At 39.0% G+C, this 26,907-nt stretch overlaps 1 protein-coding gene across 1 annotated transcript in view; it reads right to left on the bottom strand.

Moving 5' to 3' along the window:
- KCNQ5 (potassium voltage-gated channel subfamily Q member 5) overlaps positions 1-26,907 on the bottom strand; it is a 728,190-nt gene that overhangs the window by 52,491 nt on the left and 648,792 nt on the right. The window contains exons 10-11 of the mRNA XM_007945199.2: positions 23,755-23,811; positions 19,489-19,712 (exon numbers count right to left, since the gene is read on the bottom strand). Of these exons, the coding sequence (XP_007943390.1) occupies positions 19,489-19,712; positions 23,755-23,811 (281 nt within the window). The remainder of the gene's footprint in view (positions 1-19,488; positions 19,713-23,754; positions 23,812-26,907) is intronic.

Genomic DNA, 26,907 nt, shown 5'->3' with positions numbered 1-26,907 from the left:
TAGCATAGTGCCTAAGGCACTTGACTGCTAACCAGAAGGCTGGCAGTTCAAACCCACCAGCCACTCCTTGGAAGGAAGATTGGGCAATCTACTTTCGTAGTGATGCCCCCTTGGAAACCCAAGGAAGGGTCACTACGAGTCAGGTCTGACTCGACGGCACATAACAACATGTACTATTTACCTGATTTCTTCCAGAGGTAACATTTTGCAAAACTATGGTGTAGTATGACAATCAAGATCCTGACATTGGTATTGTCAAGAAACTCAACAGTGCCATCACTAAAAAGAGTTTCCATGTTGCTCTTTTATCATAACTATCCTCCCTATCCCATCTATGACTCTTGGCAACCACTAACTGATCTCTATGACAATAAGTTTATCAGCTCATGAATGTTATTTAAATGGAGCCATATGACTTTTGGGAGTTGGCTCTTTTCTACTCAGAATAATTCCCTCAATTTCCATCCAAATTGTTGTATATATCAACAGTTTGTTTTATTGCTGTCTAGTATTCTATGGTATGAATATATCATAGCTTGTTCGACCACTTGCTCATTGAAGGATATCTAGGTTGTTTTCAGTTTTTGGCTTTATAAATATAACTACTATGAACATTTGTGTACAAGTTTTTGTGTGAATGTATTTTTATTTCTCTGGGATAAATGCCCAAGGGTACAGTTGCTAGGTTGTATGGTTACTGAATGTTTAGTTTTTTAAGAAACTGCTTATTATAGGCAGCTGGGTGGTACAAACAGTTAAGCACTCAACTCCTAGCTGAAAGTTTGGCAGTTCAAACCCATCCAGAGTAGACAGGCCTGGTAATCTGCTTCTGAAAGGTCACAGCCTTGAAAACCCTATGGAGCAGTTCTACTCTGCACACATGGGGCCCCCATTAATTGGAATCGACTTGACGGTAACTGAAAACAACAAAGCCTGTTTTCCAAAAAGGTTGTACTATTTTACATTTCCACCAGTAATATTCACTTTCTCCACAACTTTGCCAGCATTTGCTGTTGTCACTATGTTTTATTTTAGCCAGTTTGATAGGTGTGTAGTAATATCTCCTTGTGGTTTTAATTTTTATTCTCCCAGTGGCTAATGGGGAGCTCTGGTGGTGTAGTGCCTAATGCATTTGATTGCTAACCAGAAGGCTGGCGGTTCAAACCCACCAGCCACACCTCGGAAGGAGGATTGGGGAATCTACTTCTGTAGAGATACCGCCTTGGAAACTCAAGAAGTTGCTATGAGTTGGAATCAACGGCAGTGAGTTTGGTTTTGGGTTTTAATGGCTAATGACGCTGAACATCTTTTCATGTACTTATTTGCCACCTGTATATTCTTTTCAGTGAAATGTCTGTTCATGTCTTTTGCCTATTTTCCAACTGAATTTTTTTTTAACTGTTGAGTTTTGAGAGTTGTTTATACAATCTAGATACTAGTCTTTTGTTGGATATATTTTTACCTTATCTTTTCATCCTTTTAAAAGTGTTCTTCTCAGATCAAAATTTAAAAATTTGATGAAGTCTAGTTTAATAATTTTCTTTTTATGAATCATGCATTTGTTGTCAAGTCTAAGGTCTCTTTGCTTAGCCCTAAATAGCAAAGATTTTTCTCTGATTTTTTTTCCCAACAGTTTTATAGCTTTATGTTTTACATTTAAGTCTGTGATCTAATTTGAGTTAATTTTTATTATTTGACTTTTAAGACCAGGTATATGCTCCTTTGGTATGATTAAAAAAAAAATTCCTTGAAAAAAAACCCTAAAAGGTTATTTCATGAAATAAACTGGCTTGTATTACTTGTGATAGATTCTATTCTATTCTGTCCAACTCTATCCTATCTTACCTCATAACTGCCCATCCCACCCTGTTTCATTTCATTTAAAAAAATGCTGCATAACTCATTACTTTGATTAATGACACTCTAATATAGTTTTTAATTCACTCTATACTCAATCTTCCCTGCCTGGTATACATCCTTCAGTTTTACTTCTCTCCAATCTTTCCTCTTTTCCGTGTTCTCCATCATCATGTCTATCTCAGCTATTTAAAAGAGCATCCAGTGCTCTTTGACAAAAAGGGTCAAAAACTTTTTGTCTTGAGATTTCTTACATGTTCCTTTCTCACATGCTTTCCTTTGAGGTGGCCAGATATGCACCTGGCTACGTGAGTGAGCATGGGTAGGTTCAATGCCTAGTAGAAATATTTAAAGCCTACAAAAATGAGAAGGAACTTTGGTGGAGCAATGATTAAGTAATGATTAATTAATTAATGATTAAGCTGCTAACTGAGAGGTTGGCAGTTCAAACCTATCAGCTTCTCTGTGGGAGAAAAGATCTGGTGAGCTGCTTCTATAAAGATTACAGCCTAGGAAACCCTATGGGGCAGTTCTACCCTGTCCTCTCAGTCACTATGACTCAACAGCATACAGCAGGAAAATGAGGCATTTTCTTTTTTATCAAAGTTCTGTACCTTTCTTTAGGCACCTCAGAAATAGAACAGCATCTCTTTATTCTTCACAAAGCTACCTTCTTTGTAACTTCCCAAAATATTGTTATTCATCTCAGTTCTCAGTACAAACTTTAGTGCTTGGTCGAGTAGTGCTATGACTAGCAAAATATCCTGTGCATAGTGCCTGCCAACCACAGTAAGTTGGTTTACTGGAAGTCAACTAAAACAATAATCTAACCTCATTTACCAAATACACTAACTAGTATTCTTTTGTGATTTGGCAAACTTGCTTTTTCTTGTGTTTGTTCTCAGGCTTGGTAATAAGCAATATTCAGAGATAATAATTCACACTAATTAGGAGACTATTATGTAAGATACTAGTGCACTTGACCAATTTCTCTTTAAGATCAAATACCCCATTTACACTAATTGAGTAGATAATTCATGCATTATCAGCATCTTAAATTATGTTAATTATGATAGGAACTTCTCTAGGAACCCCTTTTAAAGATTGTTAATTAACCTTACTATCTAGCAGAAATGCTGGCAAGATTTTGTGGAATAGTTCCTGACACTTAATTAAAAGGAGTCTTTCTGTTTTGAGTGATAATGTGAAGCACTAGAGAGTTTTCAAAAACAATTAATATGGTCCCTACTGCTAAAATTGCTGATCACACCATAATAAGGCTTAGTAACTGCTTATAAGGTAAAAAAGGAAAAAAATATGAAAGAATTTTCTTTGTTCTTTTTAATTGCATATGTTATTACATTAAAAACAAAACAAAACAAAAAACAAACTCCCTGCCATAGAGTCGATTCTGACTTATAGTGACCCCCTTTGGGTTTCCAAGGAGGTAAATCTTCATGGAAGTAGATTGCCCAGTCTTCCTTCTGTGGAGTGGCTGGTGGGTTTAAACTGCCAGCCTTCTGGTTAGCAGTCAAATGTTTTAGGCACTATGCTATCAGAGCTCCTAAAGTTTGTATGAGAATGTAAGTTTTGAATTGCTAATATTAAATATCCACTTACTATAGATAGAAATTGGCAAGTTCTGGAAGAAGTGAAGATGAAAACATGCAAATTAATCAAGCCTAGGACTTTAACTCATTATAATCAATGTACAGATTGTTGTTGTTGTTGTTATGTGCCGTCGAGTCGGCCCCGACTCATAGCGACCCCTCCTTGGGTTTCCGAGGCAGTATCACTACGGAAGTAGGATTGCCCAACCTTCCTTCCGAGATTAGCATTATTTAATTAATAATCCAACTTATTGAGAACCTATTGTATGTTAAGGATTGTATGAAGATTTTATACACATTCTATCTCATTAGTATTCATACAACCTATTAGCTATGTATTAATTCTGCTACTTTACACACTCACACACACACAGAGAGAGAGAGAGAGAGAGAGAGAGAGAGAGAGAGAACTAAAGTACAATGACATTAAGTCACTTGCCTTATCTTATCTAGCCATTTAATCGGGGGTCTAAGATTTGAAACAAAGTCTGTTTCATCCAAAACCACTGTGATGAATTTTTATAAAAAATTAATTTGAAATTCATCATACCCAAGGCATTATGAATCTTGCCAACTGACATCAGAGACAGAAAACTTAAAACTTTGTGAAAGCATTTTACTCACACACAAAAAATCTAGTTTTGTACATTTTTGTGGTGTCACTAGTAAATCATCTAAGGTGTTTGCAACAAAAACCAGGTGAATTAGTAGTCTGCAAGGAATGCCTTCCAGGTAATCATAGCAAAGCCAAGTAGCCAAACACAGTCACACAATTGAAATAGTAGTTGCTCCACACCTGACAGCACCATCTCAGCCAGTCACCTTGCATAGTAATATAATTAAAGTAGGTCAAGTTAGAAGAGAACAATCAATTGCTTTTACCATTCCAGGCTAAGACAGACAAGGATTCACCTTGGGGAGAAACATTCTGAATCAATGACAGTGTGACTTAGAGGGACTTGTTTAATCCTATCTTCACTAGGATAGATTTGTTTCCTTTGAATCATATTCTGAGACATCTAACCCTAATCAAACCAGTCATGGCTTGCAATGGATTGACAAACTGTAGAAATACAAATATGCATTATTCATTAATCAAATCTGTGGGGAATTATAAATAGATATGGTAAATTATTCTTAACTTTCAACTCATATTAGGCAAGAGTGATGCTGCCAGAAAATGCCATGCCATTGTTTCAATCAGGATTCATTCAGACTGACTCGAGCAGAGATGGCAATGGAAGTGTTGCTTTCAAAAAAATAGTGAGGATTACTGGTGCATTACCACAATTGACACTTGAAGGAATGTGGGAAGAAAATCTGTAGTGTATACAATGACAAAGAGTCTCTCAGTGGTGCAAACTGTTAATGCATTCAGCTGTTAATTGAGGCTGGAGGGTCAAGCCCCCCCATAGACACCTTGGATGAAAAGGGCTGCCCATCTACTTCTGAAAAATCAGCCATTGAAAAACCCTATGGAGCACAGTTCTACCCTGACACACATGGGTCAGTATGAGTTGGAATTGAATTGATAAAAACTGGTATACAATGGCAAAGGGACAAGAATTGAGTAGATTTGGCATATTAACTGAAAAAGAAGACAACAGATCACTTGACTAACATTAAACATACAACCAATTTATACCATTTCATTCATTAATTCATTAGTAATGTGAATTCCATGAAAGAAAACATGTTAGGGAGCATTGTAGAGCAAAGAACTTTGGAGTTAGACCTATATGCAATTTCCAACCCAATTCCAGCATTTAAACTGAGCTAAGTGGGCAAGTAATGTACATTTTCTAGGTCTCCATTTCCTCATCTGCAACATAGTTACTTGGGTATATATTAAGAGACCTAATGGATATAAAATGCCTAGTGAATCCTTGGTGCATATTAAGTGCTAACAATGCTTCTTAGGCTCTAGAAGGGAAAGAAGTACAGAGAATATACAATTAATTAGACACAACCCTGTCCTCATAGAATCAATTGTTGTTGTTAGTTGTTGTTGAGTTGGCTCCAACTCACGGAGACCTTATGTATCACAGAGTGAAATGGTGCTAAGTCTTGTGCCATTTCCTTGATCTTTGATATGTCTGAGTCATTGTTGAGTCTATCAAAATCAACAGGATGCTAACATAGTAAAAGAGAAAAAGCTATAAACAACCAGGCTGACAGATTGCAATAATGGCTACAGTACTTGCAGCTCCTCATATTAAGAGGTAGAATCTTTTCCCACCCCGTGCATCTGGGCTGTCCTTGTGATTTGCCTGAACCAACAGAATGCTGTGAAGTGCACTGTGACACTTTGAGTCTAAGCTTCAAGAGGCTTTTCAGGTTCCACTCTTCCTGTTTTTGGAAACCCAGCCATCACCATGTGACAAGTCCATCCTGCTGGAGGATGAGAGACTACATGGAGCAGAGATGAGTCATCTGAGCTGAGGCCTCCTTAGGCCAGTCAGCTCCCAGTCAACTCGGCAGCTATCACAGATGTGTCAGCAAGTCCAACCAAGCCAGAAAAACTGCCAGGTAGAAGAGGGCTAAATAAATTGTTGCTGTTTTAATGCACTGAATTTTGAGTGTGTATGTGCAGTGCCTAAGGCACTTGACTGCTAACCAGAAGGCTGGAGGTTCAAACCCACCAGCCACTCCTTGGAAGGAAGGTTGGGCAATCTACTTCTGTAGTGATACCGCCTCGGAAACCCAAGGAGGGGTTGCTATGAGTTGGGTCTGACTCAATGGTAAATAACAACATTAACAACGTGTGGTTAGTTATGCAGCAACAGAAAACTCATACAAATATAAGAAGTCATGGGATTAAGACTTTTTCCAACCCAAACACAAAATAATGGGAACATAAGTTCAAAACAATTTTGGGACTGATTAGTCACCAACGCCAACAGAATGATGTGATATATCAGTTGATACTGTATTAGATTAATTAAAGATGCAAATCTCTCACTGGTGGGAATTAAGGGTTTCATGTACAAATTAATCTTTGTATCTGGAAGAACAAAGGTTAATTTTCCCTAGCCAACATTCTTCTGAGATTTTATATATTTTCCAAGTCCAGGAACTGTTGCTATGCACTGTACAAGGAAACAGAAGAAAAAGACGACAAGAGAAGAAAAGCTGAAAAAAAATTAGATGATTAACATAAATAAATTTGGGACAATGTAAGTGAGTTTCATACTGCAGACAACAAAAAGCAAAACCTGGATAACTTGTCTTTTTTTTGTCAGCTGTCTATTGCAATAAAGAGATCCTGGACTTTATCTTATATTCCGCACCCCCCCGCCCACTTTTACCAACCAAGTAGAATACACCATGGAAGTGATTAAATATAATTTTAAAATTGTGTCATACTGGTTTCTCTTTGTGAAGCAGACAACTAAATGAACCTTTGAAGGAAATGATTTGAGATATATGAATGAAAAATCATCCAGCTGAAAAGTGCTTCTCTTTACTATGGGCTAAATCCTGTGATTTGGGTAATGGCTTTGTGTGAATTTCAGGGGTCACTTGGCTTGTTCTGGAAAAAGTGTGAAGTCTAAGTTGAGGAAGATGCCTTTTGTCTCCTCCAGTGCCAATCAATGCTGTAACTGGGGTGGGGTTGAGACAGTAAAACTTAGAAACAAATAGCAAGTTCTTCAGGTGACAGTCATTGTATCTACTTGCTTTAGTGCCCAGGAAAATGCTAGCCCTGGAAACCTACTCACCAAACCCATTGCCATTGAGTCTGTTCTGACTCATAGTGACCCTACAGGACAGACAGAACTGCCACATAGGGTTTCCAAGCCTGTGTATGTATATACATATATGCATACATATACCAAAAAACAAACCAAACTCACTGCCGTCGAGTCAATTTCGACTCAAATCGACCTCTCCTTGGGTTTCCAAGGTGGTATCACTATGGAAGTAGATTGCCCAGTCTTCTTTCTGAGGAGTGGCTGGGGGGTTTGAACTGCAAGCCTTCTGGTTAGCAGTCAAATGCCTTAGGCATTATACCACCAGAGCTCCCTATACATATACACGTACATGTACATATACATACACATATATGTAACTTTTATTGTGGTGAAAACATACACAACAAGGCATTTGCCAACATAACAACTTCCACATTTCCAAGCCTGTAAATATTTATGGAAGCAGACTGCCTTATCTTTTTTTTCACAGAGCAACTGCTGGGTTTTGGTTAGTAGCCAAATGCTTTAACCACTGCATCACCAGAACTCCAATTACTTGTTTATGTGAACTAAAATCTGCCAGTTGAAGGCTCTCACAAATTCTGAGTGCTCCAGTTTGGGGCACACACAGACACCTCACAGTAATAGGTGGAACACCTGTGACACATATCTTAGGAAATCAAGGGTGGCAGCTGACAGTGAAACAAGAAGAGAGAGTGGAACTAGTGAGAGGTAAGAAGTAATGGGAAGCAATTTTTATGACTCAGAGAGGTGGGACCAGGCTCATGACAGAAAACTTGTCTCTGTCATTCCTCAGTCAGTGCTTCCCGCCCTCTTCCATGTTTCGGTTTGGAATTGCCAGCAAGGAAAAGCAGTCATGGCTAAGGAAGTTACTTTCCATCAGGCCAGAAGAGCAGGTTACAGAAAACTCATTTTTGGAGGAAAATTTCTTAGATGTCATCTGGTTTGATCTTTTTGTTGTTGTTAGTTACTGTGGAGTTGGCCCCTGACTCATGGCAACCCCAGGCTTTTGTGGCCCATAGGGTTTCACTGGCAGGTTTTCAGAAGTTGACTGCTAGGCCTTTCTTCCAAGTCTTAGTCTGGATGCTCTGCTGAAACCTATCTTGCATCACAGCAACTATGCAAGCCTCCATGCTGACAGAGAGTGGTGACTGTGCACGAGGTGCACTGGTCAGAAATTGAACCTGGGTCTCCTGCACAGTCAATCCAGTTGCTATTGAGTTGACCCCAACTCATGGCAGCCTCATGTGTGTCAGAGTAGAATGGTGTTATACAGGGTTTTCAATCACTGATTTTTCAGAAGCAGATGGCCAGGCTTTCTTCCAAGGCACCTTTGGTTGGACTCAAACTACCACATTTGGTTAGCAGCCAAGAGTTAACCATATGTTCCACAAGAAACTCATGCATGGAAGGAGAGAGTTCTACCACCGAACTACCTAAGGGTCCAGAAATTCTTGAATGGTGATTATTCAAGTTTGGTTTGAATACTTCCAATGATAGAATCCATTCTTTTGCTGTGAGATCTCTGCTAGACTGTCATTACGCTGAAATAAAATCCGTATTGAACACCTCTTGGTTCTGGCTCTGCCCTTTGAAGAGACTAAGAACATGTTTTCAGCCTCCTGAGGCAATTGAAGATGAGCTACATACTGTTAAAGAGAGAATGCTGGATTAGAAGTAAGAACACTTTTGGTTTGCCACTGACTAGTCGGTTTCTTGCTCTCTCTCTTTTTCTTAACTACAATAATTGTATGCTCAACATTTTGTTAATACTAATTTTGAAAGACTGTACTGGGAATAGGATAGAATAGCCTAAGTGTAGTGTCATCCATGTTGAGGGCCAGGATATGATTCCCCCCTCGATATAAAATACATAAGATACTAGACATGAAATAGTTTGACTACAGGTCATAAGCTCAAGTGCCTTTAGGGGCAGACAGGTAAAGCAAACAAATGTTTAAAAGGGATAGGGAGTTGGTGATTAGGGTTCCTGGAAAGACAACACGGCGTGGTGGAAATCTGGTGACTTAGAAGACATACCCAATTTAAAGGCATATGTGGCAGTCAGCCTTTAAGATGGTCCCCAATGACACTGCCCTCCTAGTATTTACTTCCTGTGTAGTCCCCTCCTACAGTGTTCCAGGCTTGGTATGTGTGACCACTAGCATATGGTAGGAGCAATGAGATGTTACCTCTGAGGATAGGTTACAAAAGATTGCAGCTTCTATCTGGGTGCTCTCTTCCTCTCTTGTACATACACACTCTCTCTCATGAATTACTGGCTCTGGGGGAAGCCAGCTGCATGTCATAAGGACATTCAGGTACCCAAATGAGAGGCTCATTTGGTGAGGAACTGAGGCCTGCTAGCAATTGTTTGAGTGAATTCAGGGAGCGGGTCCTCCCTGAATTGAGCCTTGAGATGACAGTATACCCAGCTGACAGCTTGCCTGTGACCTCATGAGAGACTTTGGGCCTTATCTGTACAGTGAAGCCATTCTTGGATTTTTGATCACAGAAACTGCGGATTATAAGTGTATGTTGTTTTAAGCCTCTAAATTTGGGATAATCTGTTATGCAGCAATAGATAACTAATATAACTTTCTAATTCATTTTAAAGCATCAGTGTGCATCATTGTACACACACACACACTTTGCTCTTGGAACAAAACACAGAGCTGTTTACAACACTAGGTCACTCAGAAAAATATTGATCTTTGGATTCCAGAAAGGTGTGGCTTAAGGTTGTACTCAGAGGGTAATTTGGCAGCCTAGATTCTGCCAGAAGGGAGGTGGTGGTGGAAGCCATTCATTGGTCATATATCAACCATGGAGTTATTTTTCTAACCCAAAGGAACAGAATATAATCTAACCAGAAGGCTAGCGATTCAAGCCCACTAGCCACTCCTTGGAAGGAAGACTGGGCAATCTACTTCCGTAGAGATAGTGCCTCAGAAATCCAAGGAAGGATCACTATGAGTTGGAATTGACTCAACGGCAGTGAGTTTGGTTTTGATTTATCACTGTAGAGTGACAGCAAACATTAGGGTAGAATCTAGAGAAATATGAACAGAAATCTTGTTCTATAATACAAAGAACACTTGGATTAGAATAGAAAGCCAGGGAAACTCAAATCCAATAAAAATAGAAAAGCCGTTTCCCCAGTAATTAAAAACTAGGACCAGACATTTCATTAAAATATAGGAAGAAGCAATCCTTCTCAGAAATACCACAAATTCTTAGTCACTTTGAGTCTATAATCAGAGACTGAGACCATCCCCTCACCCCCACTTAGTAATGAAAACCTTGGACTGCAGAAGCTGACCTCAGGGGGACAAGAGCAGTGCAGGACACAGAGGAGAGCACTAGAATATGTGAATGAAGAAGTGACTGACTAACTTCATGAAAAACATGGACCACTAAAGAAACAAAGAAACCTATGGGTCAGAACCAAGACAATCCCTCAGGGGATGGTTTTCACCAGTTCCTTAGTAAAGAACAACTGAAAGTGTGTTTCAGTATCCTACTGGATATCCTTTGTAGGCTTTTGTGTAGAATTTTAACAATTACATTCAATATAGAGTGAAATGTGGAATGTAAATTTCCCATCATTCTCAGTAAATTCTTTTGTTCACATCGTTGAAGAAAATGTGCAGGTTTTGTCACCGATGGAGCTAAGAGGAATGAGTGAACACCTCCGTCAGGAGTCTCAGGCCAGAAATGCATAGAATGTATACAGATAGGTTAAGCAGAAGATGTCATAGAATACTGCTTTAATAAGAATGACTTCTGTCAACATAATGCAGAGTCATTATCAAGCAATTTCAGAAAATGCCAGGAAGCATCATATACTGAGGAAAATTACCATAACCAAGGTCTGAATGAAGCTGGGCAATCAATATGGAAAGTCAGAAAAAATGTTAAGTCCAGGGAAGTGCTTGGCATTTTGTGGAAACAGCAAAAAATATCAACTGGGAGAAGATGGCCTTAGAAAATAAATGCAAAAGAGGGTTATTATAAGATTAAAGATCCATAGGCATAAATTAATCAATTCTAAAATGTTGATAGTATATTATTTATATTGCTTGGAGGAAAATATCCCATTGCTGTATAGGATACTGTTAGTTCAGGATGGAGTCACAACCACCACATTAAAATATCAGTATTTCTCTGTCAGTATTTTTGTTGTTGTTATGTGCCGTCGAGTCGGCCCCGACTCATAGCGACCCCTCCTTGGGTTTCCGAGGCAGTATCACTACGGAAGTAGGATTGCCCAACCTTCCTTCCGAGGAGTGGCTGGTGGGTTTGAACCGCCAGCCGTCTGGTTAGCAGGCAAGTGTCTTAGCCACTATGCTACCAGAGCTCCCAGCAGTATTTTTAGTGATCTTAAATAGACAGCCTTAAACAAGGGTTTTTGTAGACTAGTGGATCTGGCAGGAACTCTGGTAGCATAGTGCGTAAGGCATTTGACTGCTAACTAGAAGGCTGGCAGTTCAAACCCACCAGCCACTTCTCGGAAGGAAGGTTGGGCATCTACTTTCGTAGTGATACTGCCTCGGAAACCCAAGGAGGGGTCGCTATGAGTCGGGTCCGACTCGACGGCACATAACAACAACAACAGTGGATCTGGCACCCTGAAGAAGAGAAGAATGCACTTGCTATCTTCTAGAGGAGTTGAGGGTTCTGGCACCTTCCATATTGCATTTTAGGGGAGACCGGATTAAAGATTTCATTAGCCTCAAGGTTACCCCAAGGTGATCAGCTTGAGGAGTAAAGGGTCATAGGGTTGGTAATGAGGTAGTGATGAAGGGGACAGTACCAAGTTTCCCTTGGTAGTGTTGGTGATAGGGATGTATGGGCTGACTGTGTGTAAGGAGGGATATACTGTCTTAATCCTAATTTATCTGTATGTGCTTATTGTCTCATGGGGAGCTCTGGTAGCCTAGTGCCTAAGGCATTTGACTGCTAACCAGAAGTCTGGAGGTTCAAACCCACCAGCCACTCCTCGGAAGAAAGACTGGTCAATCTACTTCCATAGTGATACTGCCTCAAAACCCAAGGAGGTGTTGCTATGAGTCAGATTTGATTTGATGGCAGTGAGTTTTTTGAGTTATTGTCTCATGGAAGTGATGTGACAAAATACAGCAGGGGAAAAAAAAAAAAAGCTAAATCTAGTTTGATGTTTAAAAAGCCTAGGCATTTAGTGGAACAGAAATTACATGTTGACAAAATGTTTGGAGAAAACATTACATTTAAGGGCATGGCATGCTTCATTCTCACCATCACTCCCAAAGTAGAAAAGACTTCTTGGCTTTAATTGACACTACCAGTGGGAGCTCTGGTAGCTCAGTGCCTAAGGCACTTGACTGCTAACCAGCAGGCTGGCGGTTCAAACCCACCAGCCACTCCCCGGAAGGAAGGTTGGGCAATCTACTTCCGTAGTGATACTGCCTCGGAAACCCAAGGCGGGGTTGCTATGGTTGCATCCGACTCCACGGCAGTGGTTGCGTTGTTTGTGTTACCAGTTTGCTTTTCCAATATCCAATCTCTACACCTGAATCGTGGTGCCTAAGGCACTTGACTGCTAACCAGGAGGCTGGCGGTTCAAACCCACCCACCACTCCTCGGAAGGAAGGTTGGGCAATCCTACTTCCATAGTGATAACTGCCTCGGAAACCCAAGGAGGGGTCGCTAGGAGTCAGGGCCAACTCGATGGCAAATAACAACAACAACAACAACAACACCTGAATCTTCAAATTTATTTAGGCACCTCACTCCACACTTGAACCATGCACATCAGAGGAATCTGGCCCAGCTCCAGGCATTTGGTCCTGACTGGTGACTGCCAATGACAGTAGTACCATTCTCTTTACCAGTGCTCATTTCAGAAATAGGCATGAGACCTAATTCTAGAAAGTGAGATGGAAATATTCAGGTTTCCTTACTTTCAAGAAGAGATAGAAGGATAAGATGGTTCTTTTTCTGCCACTAGGAAGTGTTGTGTCTGGATAAGAAGCTTGGGATTGCATTTAGCTCCCAGCCTGAGGAGGTGGTGACACACAGATGGGGCAGAGTCAAAAGAACATTCAACAGGATCGAAGAGAAGCAAAGCCAGGGCCCTGATGCTCCTTGGTGGATCTGTCCTATCGCTGAGCTGCTTTTTGTGTGGTATTGTAAATTTCATTATTGTTTGAAGTATCTGAAGCTGCTGCTTTATCACTTGCAGCCAGATGCATCCTAAGAGATAATGTACTGAGCTCATGGAAGAAAATGGAAGAGGAGAAGAGCTATCAGTGGTGCCCAGAACAAGGGGACTGGTTTCAAGGGACTAACCAGGATTGGAAGGTCATCAGCATTTTCACCCAGCCTCCACTCAGGTGAAGCCCACCATCCCTTGCACTGAGGGCATGCCAGTCTGTCCCATAAACCCCTGGTGAGGATGTACCTTTCATAGCAACTAGTATGAGACCTGAGGACTGCTCAGCAGGAGTGATACCTTTTCTCTAATCAGAAACAAAGTTAAACACATTAAAACACACACAGTGATGCATGTATTTGAGACATATTTATAATTTTAAGCACTATAGCTTGGAATGAAGTCCCTGGGTGGTACAAATGGTTAACATGCTCAGCTACATGCTCAGGGTAGACTTGGAAGATCAAGTCTACCCTGAAGTAGAAAGTCCAGGCCATCTACTTCTGAAAAAACAGCCATCAGAAACTCTAAAGAGCACAATTGTGCGCTGACACATATGGGCTCGCCAGAAGTTGGAATCGACTTGAATGCAACTGGTTACAGTATGGAGTTACCTCTACCGAACTCTGTTCTCTTCTTTCCAGTGCGATTCTGAAAGGCAATCCCAAGTGCGGGAGGGTCCAGGAAGTGTAGTGCTCCTTGACACCAAACTAGGCACCCAAACCTGAAGACTTCCCCTAACTCTATGCTAGTTTTATTCCTGTGGGATTTGGCTGCTGTGTATTCTTACTTGCAATCTGCCACCTTCCAGTTACTCTCCTGTTGATGACTGCTGTCCACTTCCTGACACTATCTTTTTGCATCTTGACAGGTCCCAAATGACCCATCACTTGCTCCCCTCCCATAGACCAGTACTGCTGGCATCCTCAGTCTCTTTCCAGATATCTGATCAAAACAGAAGGGTCGTCCAAAGGCCATTTCCCCAATTTGCTTAATTCTCTAGCTCTGGCAGCCTTTAAAAGTGATGTAGTTGAAAGGTTTGGTAGTTGGGGCTGAGAGAAAGATGGGATGGGATAGTGGTAAAGTCAAGTGATCAGTATGTGCAGAGGGATCTGACCAATGGAAGAGCAAAAGCTGGGGGAGAAGAAGAAACAGATTATGCCTAAAGGAAACTGGTATGATATTTGGGAGCACATCATAGAGGAGGACCCTGAAATTAGACTGCCAGTTGTGGCTCCCTTACTGATATCTGTGAGACCTTGAGTAAACTTCAAGTCTCAGTTTCGTCATTTATAAAATGGGCATTATAATGTACCTACTTCATAGGGTGTTGGGAGGAGTAAATGAAATAATAGAGGTGAAGCATTTAGAATGATAACTGTTACAGAGAAACATTCAATAAATATTAGTTGTTATTGTTACTACTCTTTTATATATGAAGTAAGAATATAATTTTGATCCTACCTAATTTATAAAATAACATGAAGAGGCTTGCTAATTGCTTAACTAATGGAACATTTCTGTGTCTTATTGTAGGATTTATAATCTGTAAATATTATTCATAGCACATTGGTCAAAATAAATTTGCTATGACAATACCACTCCAGTCTCTTACAATTTACTTTCTCCCTCTGTCATTTGTAAATCGTTGGCTTCCATATTGCCTGTTTTGTGCTTATTTTCTGGTACACACCTGTGTGGAATATCACGAAATAATTGTGTTCCCTCTAAGTGTAACATGTGAATTTCAGTAAAGCATTATAGCCAAGAAAAACAACATAGGGTATTTGATAACTGTTATAGGTTGAATCATGTCCCCCCAAAATATATGTTGTAAATCCTAACTTCTACACCTGTGGTAGGAGCTCTGGTAGCGTAGTGCCTAAGGCACTTAACTGCTAACCAGAAGGCTGGCGGTTCAAACCCACCAGCCACTCCTCGGAAGGAAGGTTGGGCAATCTACTTCCATAGTGATACTGTCTGGGAAACCCAAGGAAACCCAAGGTGGGGTCACTATGAGTCAGAGTCCACTCGAGGGCACATAACAAAAACATACCTGTGGCTATAAATGGGCTTTCTTTTTTATGGTAATGAGTTAGTGTTAGTGTAGGGTGTGTCTTTAATCAATCTCTTTAGAGATTTGAAAGAGCAGGTTAAGCAAGCAGAGATGGGGGAAGATGGATGCCACCTCACATGAAGACCACCAAGGAACAGAGAAACAGAAGCTGAAAAGAGACGAGGATCGTCCTCCACAACCCACAGAGAAAGAAAGACTTCCTCTGGAGCTAGAGCCCTGAATTCCGACTTCTAGTCTCTGAAGCTGTGAGGAAATATTTATTTGTTAAAGCCATCCACTTTTGGTATTACTGTTATGGCAGCACTAGACAAGTAAGACAACCATTAAAGTAAAAAAATGAAATACCACCTGAAGTAAAGGAGTTCAGATATGGGAGGAATTATTAGAATTTACAGATTAGTCATAAATTTCTTTTGTTTTTCTATTATAGTATCTTTCTGTTATAAGCCCATTATTTTCCACATGTGCCTTTTAGTTATTAACTAAAATATTGATCTGAATTTCCATTATTCTACCTGCTATTCATCCACGCTCTCTGCGCATGCTAAGGAGCAATGAAATGCCTAAAATACGGACAGAAAAGAGAGAAGTAGAAGAAGAGAGCTCTATAAGTGAAAAAGCAAATATACCTGGAATAACTGGGAGTTAGCTGTAGTGTTTATACATTATTTTCTATGAGTAGTAAATGGTTTTATAAATACTTAAAACCTGGAGAGGCAATATCAACAAAAACATTTATGAACTGAACTCCACATTTGTACTATAGCTACAGCAGTTTTTTCCAACAAAAAAGGTACGAAGAAGGTCTGGTGGTACAGTGGTTAAAACATTTGACTGCTAACTAAAAGGTCGGTAGTTTGGACCCATCAGCTACTTCATGGGAGAAATATGAGGCAGTCTGCTTCTGTGAAGATTTACAGCCTTGGAAACCCTATGGGACAGTTCTACTCTGTCCTTTATGGTCACTATGCATTGGAATCGACTCAATGGCAATGTATTTTTCTTGGTTTTAGTGTCATGTTGAATCAGAGGTAAAGATTCTGGACTATGGGATGAAACGAGGAGTCAGGAGCTACGATCTCCTCCTGCAGGTGGGCAGCCAGCAGAGCTATTTAACAGAGCAGCAATCAGTCCTCCCGTCTCTTAGGGGATTCAGAATGAACTGAGATGGGCATCAACCAGGGAAAAGCAATCCCCTTCTATGCAAATGGAGCTGCACTTGTATGAAATGATGTATAAAAGAGATGACAGGAGAGCTTTTTCAATTTGTGATTTTTGAGAGAATAGGACTTCTGTTTCTATCCATCTGACCCTTAGATATCTTTTCAGACACTGAAAATACTGTGATGGATAGGGTCAACTCTGGCAAATCTTTGAAAAATTCTTTTCCTCTGGACAAATGGTACAAACAGAATTCATTTTCCTTATTCAGAATCCAGATTCTATGAATTATATATTTAAATGTGCTCAGTCAACCCTAAGCAGCTCACAGCATGGAGATGCATGGCATTTTGAAGCCCACTTTAGAGGGGTGTGGACCCATGTGTGTAATGTAAGTGTCAACCCAGGGTTGAAGATATGGATCCATATGGCAGCACACCCAAGGATATGCTGTGGGTGAGGAGGAGCTCTGTTGTGGCAGAAGCAGTTAAACTTCATTAGAGAGTAGACGGCTGCCCTCATGGAAGGCTGGTTCTCAGCACTTAAGACCTACCCATGCAGCATACCACCTGGGAGGAAATCAGCCTAAATAGAGAGGTTTGGTGAGTTCTAGTTTGAACTACTAAAGGACTCTGAAGTTGAGGAGAAGGCAATGTATGAAAGGAAGGGCTAATGTTTTTACTGGAAAATCTTCTTTTGTTTTCTTATTACAAAAGCTTTACATGTTCATTGTAGAAATATTAGGACACAAAAATGAAGAAAATAAAGGAACAAAATACACCTGTAATATCACTAGTTGGAGGTAACTGTTGATACATTACTATAAATTTTTCCAGACCTTTTCTTATAAATACATGAATTTAGTATATATAATATATGTATATATTTATATATAGGCTAAAAGCACTTGACTGCTCACCAGAAGGCTGGCGGTTCAAACCCACCAGCCACTCCTCGGAAGGAAGGTTGGGCAATCTACTTCCGTAGTGATACTGCCTCGGAAACCCAAGGAGGGGTCGCTATGAGTCGGGGCCGACTCGACGGCACATAACAACAACAACAACAATAATACATATATGTATATACATAATATATGTTACACCACAAAACCCAAACCAGACTCACTGCTGTCAAGTTGAATCTGACTCATATACAGATATGTAAAACAAAAATGGAATACTTGATTTTTCTGTGATCATCTTCCCATGCCAATGCTTTTGAACTTACAATATGATTTTTAACGTATGATAGTATTTTATTATATTGATGCACCCTAATCTATTTATCCAGATTCCTATTGATTATACAGGTTTCCAAAACTATTGGAAATACAAGTTATTACTATTTTTCATTACTGTAAACAATACTTGGATGAATTTCCTTATAATCAAGGGCTTTGTTATTTCATTAGGATAAGTTCCTAGAAATGGAATTGGTGGGTGTTATGTGTCCAAGCTTATGCATATTTAAAGGCTTTTGAAATATATTGCTAAATTGCCTTCCAGAAAGGGTGCACCCATTTACATTCAGAGAGTCTATTTTGAGTGCGGCATAAAGCTTTGTCACTAGTTACTCCTGACTCAGCTGCTCATGGGCTTTCTGCCAAATTCCTAGGGAGAAGAGTGGAAACTGGAGTACACTGAAAAGCTATGCCGGCAGTGACTAAGGACTGCTTGTAGCTTGATGGAAGATTGTCCAGTGCCAGTGGAAGAGGCAGCTCCCACCTTAGCACAACAACAGGTGAAGGGAAGTGTGGCAAGATCAGCATGTCCAGGGAATGAGATGGAAGCTGTAAACTTTGCCAGAAAGGGCCACATCAGGTCAGCAACTTGGAGTCCTACATGGAGAACATGGGATCTAGTGGGCCATGGAGATGGAGCAAGTGTGAAGAGGGGACGTGTATTGGTCACTTGTGAGTGCAAGAGATGTCCCCAAGGATCTCTGAATGAGCAGGGAGGGACTAAGGGCTAGGGTTCCAGGATTTCTCTGCAGAGAGCCTGAGACCACTGTGATTATTGACCCACGGTTATTAATTTTATCCCTGGGGCTTCCAGGGCCTGGGAAAATACAGGTTATGCTAGGGAATGAGAACAGAAGGGCTAATAGCCTTTGCAATTTTTATGCATTAATAGAAGATGCTATTTGATTTTGGTTCTTTGCCCAGGATAAGCGATCCCAGGGGGCATACTTAAAAGGAAAGTCAAGCTAATCTTAAATGAAAAATAAAATGTTTTATTTTATAAACATGAAAATTATGTGGCACTCAATAAAATGTGTTGGCAAGTAAACTTCTGCTAAGCATAATATGATAAATAAAATAGGTTAATTCCTCTTGGGAGAAGAACTTGCTTTTCACTTACAATTGGAAGACTTTGAAAGAACTTTCAGCAGGAGTCTTTCTACAGACTGTAAGCAATGGTCTCGATTTAGTGGTTGATGGACATATTGGAAAGGGCAACAGCACCTGCACTCTGGTCCAGAAAGGTGCTGTTACCCAACTAATTGTGTTTAAAGATACTCATAGAGTACCTGCTCGTCCTTGGGCCTTCGCTTATCAGATAAAAGATATAGAACAATCACTTTGATCTTGATATAAATCTTGTCCGAGAAATAAAAAAACACGTAGATATGAATGAAGAATTTACAAATTTTGTTTGGCTTCTTTGAAATGTAGATTTAGCTGCTAAAGTTGCTCCCAAAAGTAAACTTAGATTTTGTATATCTGCCCAAGGCAGTGAATAAATTTTTAATAAAACAAACAATTCTTCCCCTAGGGCTGTTTTCTTCTATTTTCAAGTGGTTCCATGGCAAATTAATTACTTCATAATCTCTCCCTACATCTTATCAAATGAATGGTTATGGAAAAACAGGCCTTACCGTCTGATATCACTGGTTTTGGCTGAGAACTTTTGAGGCGCAGCGAGGGCCGGAAGCGGGTTCGGTCGTTGAAACTCCAACTCTTCTGCACTTTGGTGGGGCTGCCCTCAGCTGTGATGTCGGTGCTTGGGGACCTCCTGTCACCTACCGAAGCTTGTCTGCTCTTAATACTTTGGCCTCTCGGGCTAGCCATGCGCACTCGCTCCTTAAAACTTAGCTTCTGACTGTGGAGAACAGAGGCATGATTATTCCATTTCAAGCAATTTCTTCCACTCCACTTGGGTAAGTAATCTGATGAAACTATATATGGTTATGTATTTCAATAGACCAAATGTCTTCAGCAAGTAGGAGTATAGCAATGTAGTTTCCCCGATTGAAAATCTGAGCTTTATTTAATCTCTGTTTACATTCATTTGAGATTAATCTCGTTCTACAGGTATACACACTCCTTCCTTCTTGGATTCATCATAGAAAGCACTAAGACAAAGCACAGCAGTTTGTATACAATTGCACTGGAAGCAACCAAGAACTGGTTTGGTATTCACTTTAGAAAAAGTTGGGTGCTTTTAGTTTTAACCTCACCTTTGGAGATTAAAAAAACTCTTATTTGGGAACGTTACCTCTCGGTAATTTCTGAACATTTCTACAGGAAAACAGGGATGACAATTTCATATATATCAACATTCTGCATGCATTTTATATTCAGGCAAGATTATGATATCCATAAATTCATGCAATCTCATAGCAGTTGGTAGCACTGCATACATAATATTAAAGACATAACACTTAACATCACATTTCTTTTATGCTTGCATTCATTCTTGTGAGACAAAAGCAGGCACAAAAGTTCTCAGCCCCAACATATAATGAATTCAGTGAGATTGATTAACAGAATGAGATGGTATGTTCACTAACACAATTTTCTGCTATTAAACAGGCTATTGATTTGCTGTGGCAGCTACTGGTAAATTATATTTGTCCAGACATTCAGTTCTCAGATGCCTGCTAAGACTGAATTCTTGTGGGCTGATAAAGGAAGTATTACCAACAACAGTAGCAACAAAATCCAAAGTGCACTGTATACTTTTATAATGAAGAGATGTGGTGTGATGTAGGAAGCACATGGTAGAGTCAGAGAGACCTGGTTTGGAATCCCAGTTTTCCCTACCTTATCAGCCAAGTCACTTCACCTCTTTGGGTTTTAGAGTCCTCATCTCTAACATGGAGATAAAAGCAGCAACATAGCTAAGGAATTTTTGTGGGAATCAATGAACATGAGTACGTGAAGTACCTGGCACATGGTAGATGTTTGATAAAATGTTTGGTCCCCTGGTTGAACAACATGATGAACATTATGGCACTAAATTGTACATGTGAAGATTGTTGAAATGTCAAATGTTTTGTTATACATACATATTTACCACACACAAGGAAAGTTTAAAAAAAAAACAACAAAGTTAGGTTCCCTGGATAGACTGTTGAGGTTGACCCCACATTCAACATATGCATGGGGATTATTTTTCTTTGCGTAAGAATGATGTCATGTGTAAGAAGCTTTGTGTACTCATTTTGTTTGTCATCTTGTTTGTTTCAGAAACTGCTTGTGTTCATTAGAAGGTGACATTGTTATCAACATGAGAGATCCAGGACTCTACAGGGCCGGAAGAAATGATGGTGCAATGGGCTTGAGGGGGAGCCACTCAGAGTGGCCACTTGGAGATGCAGAAACCTGTTTTCATGGACAAGGATTATCTGAGATGAAGTGGAGGCCTTGTCTTTTCCACTTACCTCAATGTCCACTGTCCCAAACTGCAGCATGCCAACAGCAAATGTGTTTTAGTGGATATGTGTTTTGTAGCTAATAAGGAACAGTAACATTTATTTTTCCATGCCTAGCTGTTTAACAAATGAGATTCTACGACACCACGTTTTATACGTATTTACATGAAAACAAATCAAATCATGAACGATGGTGGTCAGAAAGTCCTGATAATAATAAACAAGTTGACCATGCAACTGACAGCTCCTCTTCTGAAATGCAATACAGCTAAGTCTAGCATGATTAGCTGAAGGCAACATGCAAAGAACAGGCTGGGCAGTTTTGTGATGGGGTCAGGGGGAATCAAGAGTTCTTTTAAACAATCTCATCTGAATGATTTATCTGTACTTGACAAATGTGATTAAATGATAGATTATATTAAACAACAGTAACAATAACATCATAAAACTGCATCTTTTTATTCTCAGGCTGTGTTCTCAATGTCATCCAAAAGCCTTCAATTAAACAAATTCATCAGAGAATAGTCCTCAAAATGTCTACTTTTCCTAAGCTTTTTTTTTTTTTTTTAAATTGTAAAAATTCCAAATCTCTTTCAGTTTCAATCCATCTGTTCCATCACTTAAAATTATGATGAGCTTCCCCTTTATTTAGATTAATGAATAGCTTAATTTGACATAGTTATCTTTACATATGTCCTCACTCTACTTTTTCTAATCTTATTACCTTTTCTGGAACTAACAGGTACTATTTCCTGTGGAAGGATGGGTTTAGTTAATAACAAATTATTTTCTCAAACTTTCAAGATATCTCTCTGACAACAATAAAATGAATAAGAAACTGGTAAGAGCATCATAGCACCATTTAAAATGAACCTTATTTTATGCTTTTTAAAATTTTCAATGACTGAATACTAAAAAAAAAAAATCTAAATTGAAGGTATTAGCATCAAATCCACCATATTTTATCTAAAAATAAAAGTATGTTTTAAAATTGTTCTTATGAAAATACTTTAAAAAACTGCCTCTATAAAACATTCTGATATTACCTTTAAGAAAAAAAGTGGGGATAATGTTATTCTCTGAATCCTAGTAGCATTTAAAGTATTTAAAAGTGATACAAATTAGCTCTAGGTATCATTTACCCTTTGGTCCTTCTAGACTATGAATATTTGTTAAGGCCTAATATTAAACAAAAGGGAGCTCTGGTAGTGTAGTGCCTAAGGCACTTGACTGCTAACTAGAAGGCTGGTGGTTCAAACCCACCAGTCACTACTGGGAAGGAAGGTTGGGCAATCTACTTCTGTAGTGATACTGCCTCAGAAACCCAAGGAGGGGTCACTATGAGTCGGGTCTGACTTGACAGCACATAACAACAACAATATTGAACAAAAATTCTCAAGAACTATTTTAAATTGAACTCAACATTAGAAAAAACACTGAAAAAAATATGTTTCCACTCTCTTTTGACATAATTGCATAAAAACTAAGAATAAGATACTGATCTAGGACTTTTTAACCAGGAAATTTTTTCTTTCCAAAGGCAAAGATCTGTTCTTATGTCCTTTTACAAAAAACTCCTTTTTTTTTTTTTTTAAACAAACAAACTAGTTTTCTTCTTTGTTTCCCCTTTGCAAATAACAAAGCATCTTGATCAGATGCCTATTAAACTTATTAGGTAGCTGTTATTGAAAACACACGTTGATTAAAAATATAGACTCCACTGGTACATTAGTTTTCATTATTTTCCTGTGCTTTTTGTGACATTTTATAAACATTCTTCAGGAAGATTTTATGCAAGTTTTTTTCTTTTTTTTTCAAGAAGACAGCCAGAAAGGAGGTCTCTCTTTGGAGAAAGTAACCAAAAGGTCACTAGGGTCATGATTGGAGTATCTGAGCATGCAGTCCCATATTCCTAGCTGAAGACTATACTTAGGGGAGCTTGCAAAACTGCTCTACAAGGATAATATCTTCCTTCTCTAGGAACCAGATGTGCAAGTTGTTCAAATAGCCCAGCATGCAGTCTATTATGGAATATTCCCTGCCAGGGAACTCTGTGGCATCATGGTAACTCTGCAGTAATCCTTTTGGACTTAGAATGCTGCCATTATTGTTATACTTAATTAGGGTTTTAGCCCTTCATAGGATAAGCATTTTACAAATTCTCACCTCAGGCACAATATGGCAAGTGAGCCATAACAATTTCGTGCGTGCAGCAGCTCAGCAGTCATCCAACCACAAGGGGGCACCAAGGGGCTGACTGCCAGCGTTAAAGCTGGACCCTGCCTATTGCCCCTGTGGTAGAAAGTATCAAAGCAGGCAACAGGCAACAAGGAAAATTACAAGCGGGTTGAAAACCTCATTCAAGAAGTCCCTAGGAAGAGTGAGTCTCTGAACAGGGCTCAGGTGAAGGTGGTGGTGTAACCTGGTCATGCACCTGAAGTTAGTTGGCATTCTCAAATCTCATGTCAATAGCCGGATGCTGGGTACCTCTGCTTCCGTGAAGTGTACATTCTGAAGAGCTTCTGTTTATTACTACAGAACTTACTAGGAGTGAGGGAGATAGAGCAGCACATTACTAAGCATTTCGCCACCAGGAAAGTGCTTAGGGATTTTTTTTTCTTCCTAAAACAAAGCCATTTGGCTTTATTGTTTATTATATATAAATACACAGACTATGTTAGCACTAGTCACTAATTCTGTAGTTTAATTGTGCTGCTTGAAATATTTCTGATGATCTTAATGGCTAGTTGAAATACTCAGATTTGAAATAGGCATAACAAATAATGGTAGTCTATGTGTTAGCTTCTGTTTCATATGAAAACATCTATCTATATAAATATAGATAGATATTTTAGACTATAGCAACCCTTGTAATAAATATCAATACAACATAGGATACATGATTGCGGAATAAAATATTTCAGAACTTTAAAAAATAAATATTTCCAGAAATCAGTGTTGTAGATAATATTAATTGCTTTTGGGGAAAAAAAAAGTTCTTGATTTATATGAAACACCTGCAGTTATAGTCAGTATAGGTAACTATTTATCAGATAGAATACATGTTCAAAATGACTAAAGAAAAATTCTTGGTTATAGTTTGTGAAAAAAAGTTTCTTATTTTAAGACCTATGATGTGTTTTTAAAAGTTTAAATGAACAGAGGAGAGACCATTTTGAAAAGATTGTTTTTGAAACAATCTAACGTTCTGTCAATAAGGACACAAGTTGACAATGCTGAAAAGAGAGTCTAGACTTACTGAGTTTAGTTTAACAACACATGCAGATCATTCATTGCACACAGAAGAAAGAAAATGTAAATACTGGAAAATAAATGCAGAAGAAATCTAAAGAGAACACACAGCTATTTCCATCAGTGTTCTAGAGTTGTCTCCCAAGAGCCACACACCTCATCAGAAGGCCAGTCAAGGAGTGGTTCAGATAAAGCACTCAGCAGATCATAGCACAAGATTGCAATGTAATGAAAATATCATTTGTGCTTTAACTTTTATGACATGCACCTATATAACAGTCCCAGAGGTACCTGTTAAGGCAACTTTAGATAATCTACTAAGAAGCTTGAAAGAGTTCTATTAGTGCTTTATAAACTGTGGCTAAAGCAACTTAACAAACAAACGAGGCATATCTACGACCACTGTTGATTAAGGAGACAGGGTAGGCAGAGACAGTGTATTTTCAGACACCATAAACTTATACATATAATAATTATTATAGATAATCCTCAAACCTCGTATCATATGATCTATTCTTATAGTAATAAAAACTTAGCAGGTTGGAAGAAGTTAAATCCTTTTTTTTATCAATTGGACAACTAATTGATGAACTATTTGATGAATTACTGACCTCCTAGTGAAGGAGGTAGGGAGGAAGGGAGGAGGAGATCGACCTCAAGATGAGGACACTGGGTTCTTATGGGTCAGTTGGGTTCACAGGTAAATTCTATTCCCTGAAAATGACAATTATAGCTAACGAGAGAGAGAAAGAGAGACAGAGAGAGAAAGAGAGAAACTGTCCAATTTAAGAAATAAGTTGGAAATAGGCTGGGATGATTAATTAGAATATAATTAATAAATGTATTCACCACCACTTGCTATGAACACTAGAACTATTTTAGGGGGAAGACAGAGAAAAATAAATGAGTAAGTCAGTCCTGTTATAAACCAAAACCAAACTCATTGCCATTGGATCGATTGCGACTTGACCCCAATTGAATTTCCGAGGCAATAAATCTTTTTGGAAGTAGATTGTGGTTGGTGGGTTTTAACCGCCAGTGTTCCGGTTAGTAGTCAAATGCCTTAGGTACTACGCCACTAGAGCTCCTTAAATGATGCTAAGGAAGTTGTACTTATGGTGTAGGTGGAAGGCAAACACAGCAGGCTCAGTTGAGACTAATGTGTAAGGCATTTGGCTGCAAACCACAAGGTCAGTGGTTCAAATTCACCAGCATGCTCTGTGGGAGAAAGCTGAAGCAATCTACTTCTGTAAAGATTTACAGCCTAGGAAACCCAATGGGGGTCACTATGAGTCAGAATCGACTCTATGGCAGTGATTTTTTTTTTATCTGTTCGCTTATGCCAAAGAGAGTTGAAGAAACATTTTCACTACCATTCAACTGCACTACATTAGAAAGCAATTTTTGTAACTGATGGTTTGTAGTTTTTAAAGAAAATTTTGAACCTGTCAAAAACAATGCAAAACCACCTTAGAATTGGTTGTCTTTTCTTATTCAAGACACTGTGGATGAATTTTGTTTAAACATATCTTAACCTCAGTGCAGAAAAAAAAAAATCCTTTTTCTAACAAGAATATTCCAGAGCAGGGAATACTGTTAACTAACGGTATATATGAATGTATGTGGTATCTTCATCCATCCATTGAGAAGAGCATCTCAGTATGGCCCAGACAACAAAGTTCTCTCATTCAGAGGGAGTGCCACACCAGAGAGATTCATTCATCGACAAATTGAACTAATCTGTGATTGGGTTACTCCTAGTTCTTAACATGATGAAAACCAGGGGGAAGGACTTAAGAAATTTCAGGCTCTGAGATACCTGAAAGATAACAGTTGGATCCTACTTGGGCTGAAGCTGGTTTATTTTGTTTATCTGAATCACCATCGATAACCCAATGGCACTAAATGGCTTTGGACTTGGGTGGTGGAAATTAGATCATTTGCAATTGAGTTAAAAATTTATGGACAACATTCTGGATGTAGATCTGCTTTCTTCCAAGGGAGTATTCTCATTGCAAATGCATTTTCCTTTGCTCATATTTTGCTTGGGTAAAGGCAAATTTGTTATTTCCTAAGATGGTAGTGTTGCTATTGTTATTATGTAAAATAGTCTTTCTGCATTCATTATGGTGTTTTAAAAATTCCAGTGCATACAGAATACAAGATAAAAAAGCTAAGGTAATATTAATTAGAAACTTCAGCTTATTTCCTTTACATTATTGTATTGTTTCTCTTTTAATATTTCTCCTCTTTTCACATTTTTGTTGCTGTTTTATTTCTCTTTACATTGTAAACTACTTGAGATCAGGGACATTTTTTTATAGGAGCTCTGGTAGCATAGTGGCTAAGACACTTGACTGCTAACCAGAAGGCTGGTGGTTCAAACCC

Source organism: Orycteropus afer, unplaced genomic scaffold (assembly GCF_000298275.1).
Source record: "Orycteropus afer afer isolate SDZICR_OR568_19922 unplaced genomic scaffold, OryAfe1.0 scaffold00133, whole genome shotgun sequence".
Classification (NCBI taxonomy): Eukaryota; Metazoa; Chordata; class Mammalia; order Tubulidentata; family Orycteropodidae; genus Orycteropus; species Orycteropus afer.
This window is presented reverse-complemented; position numbering and strand designations above follow the sequence as displayed.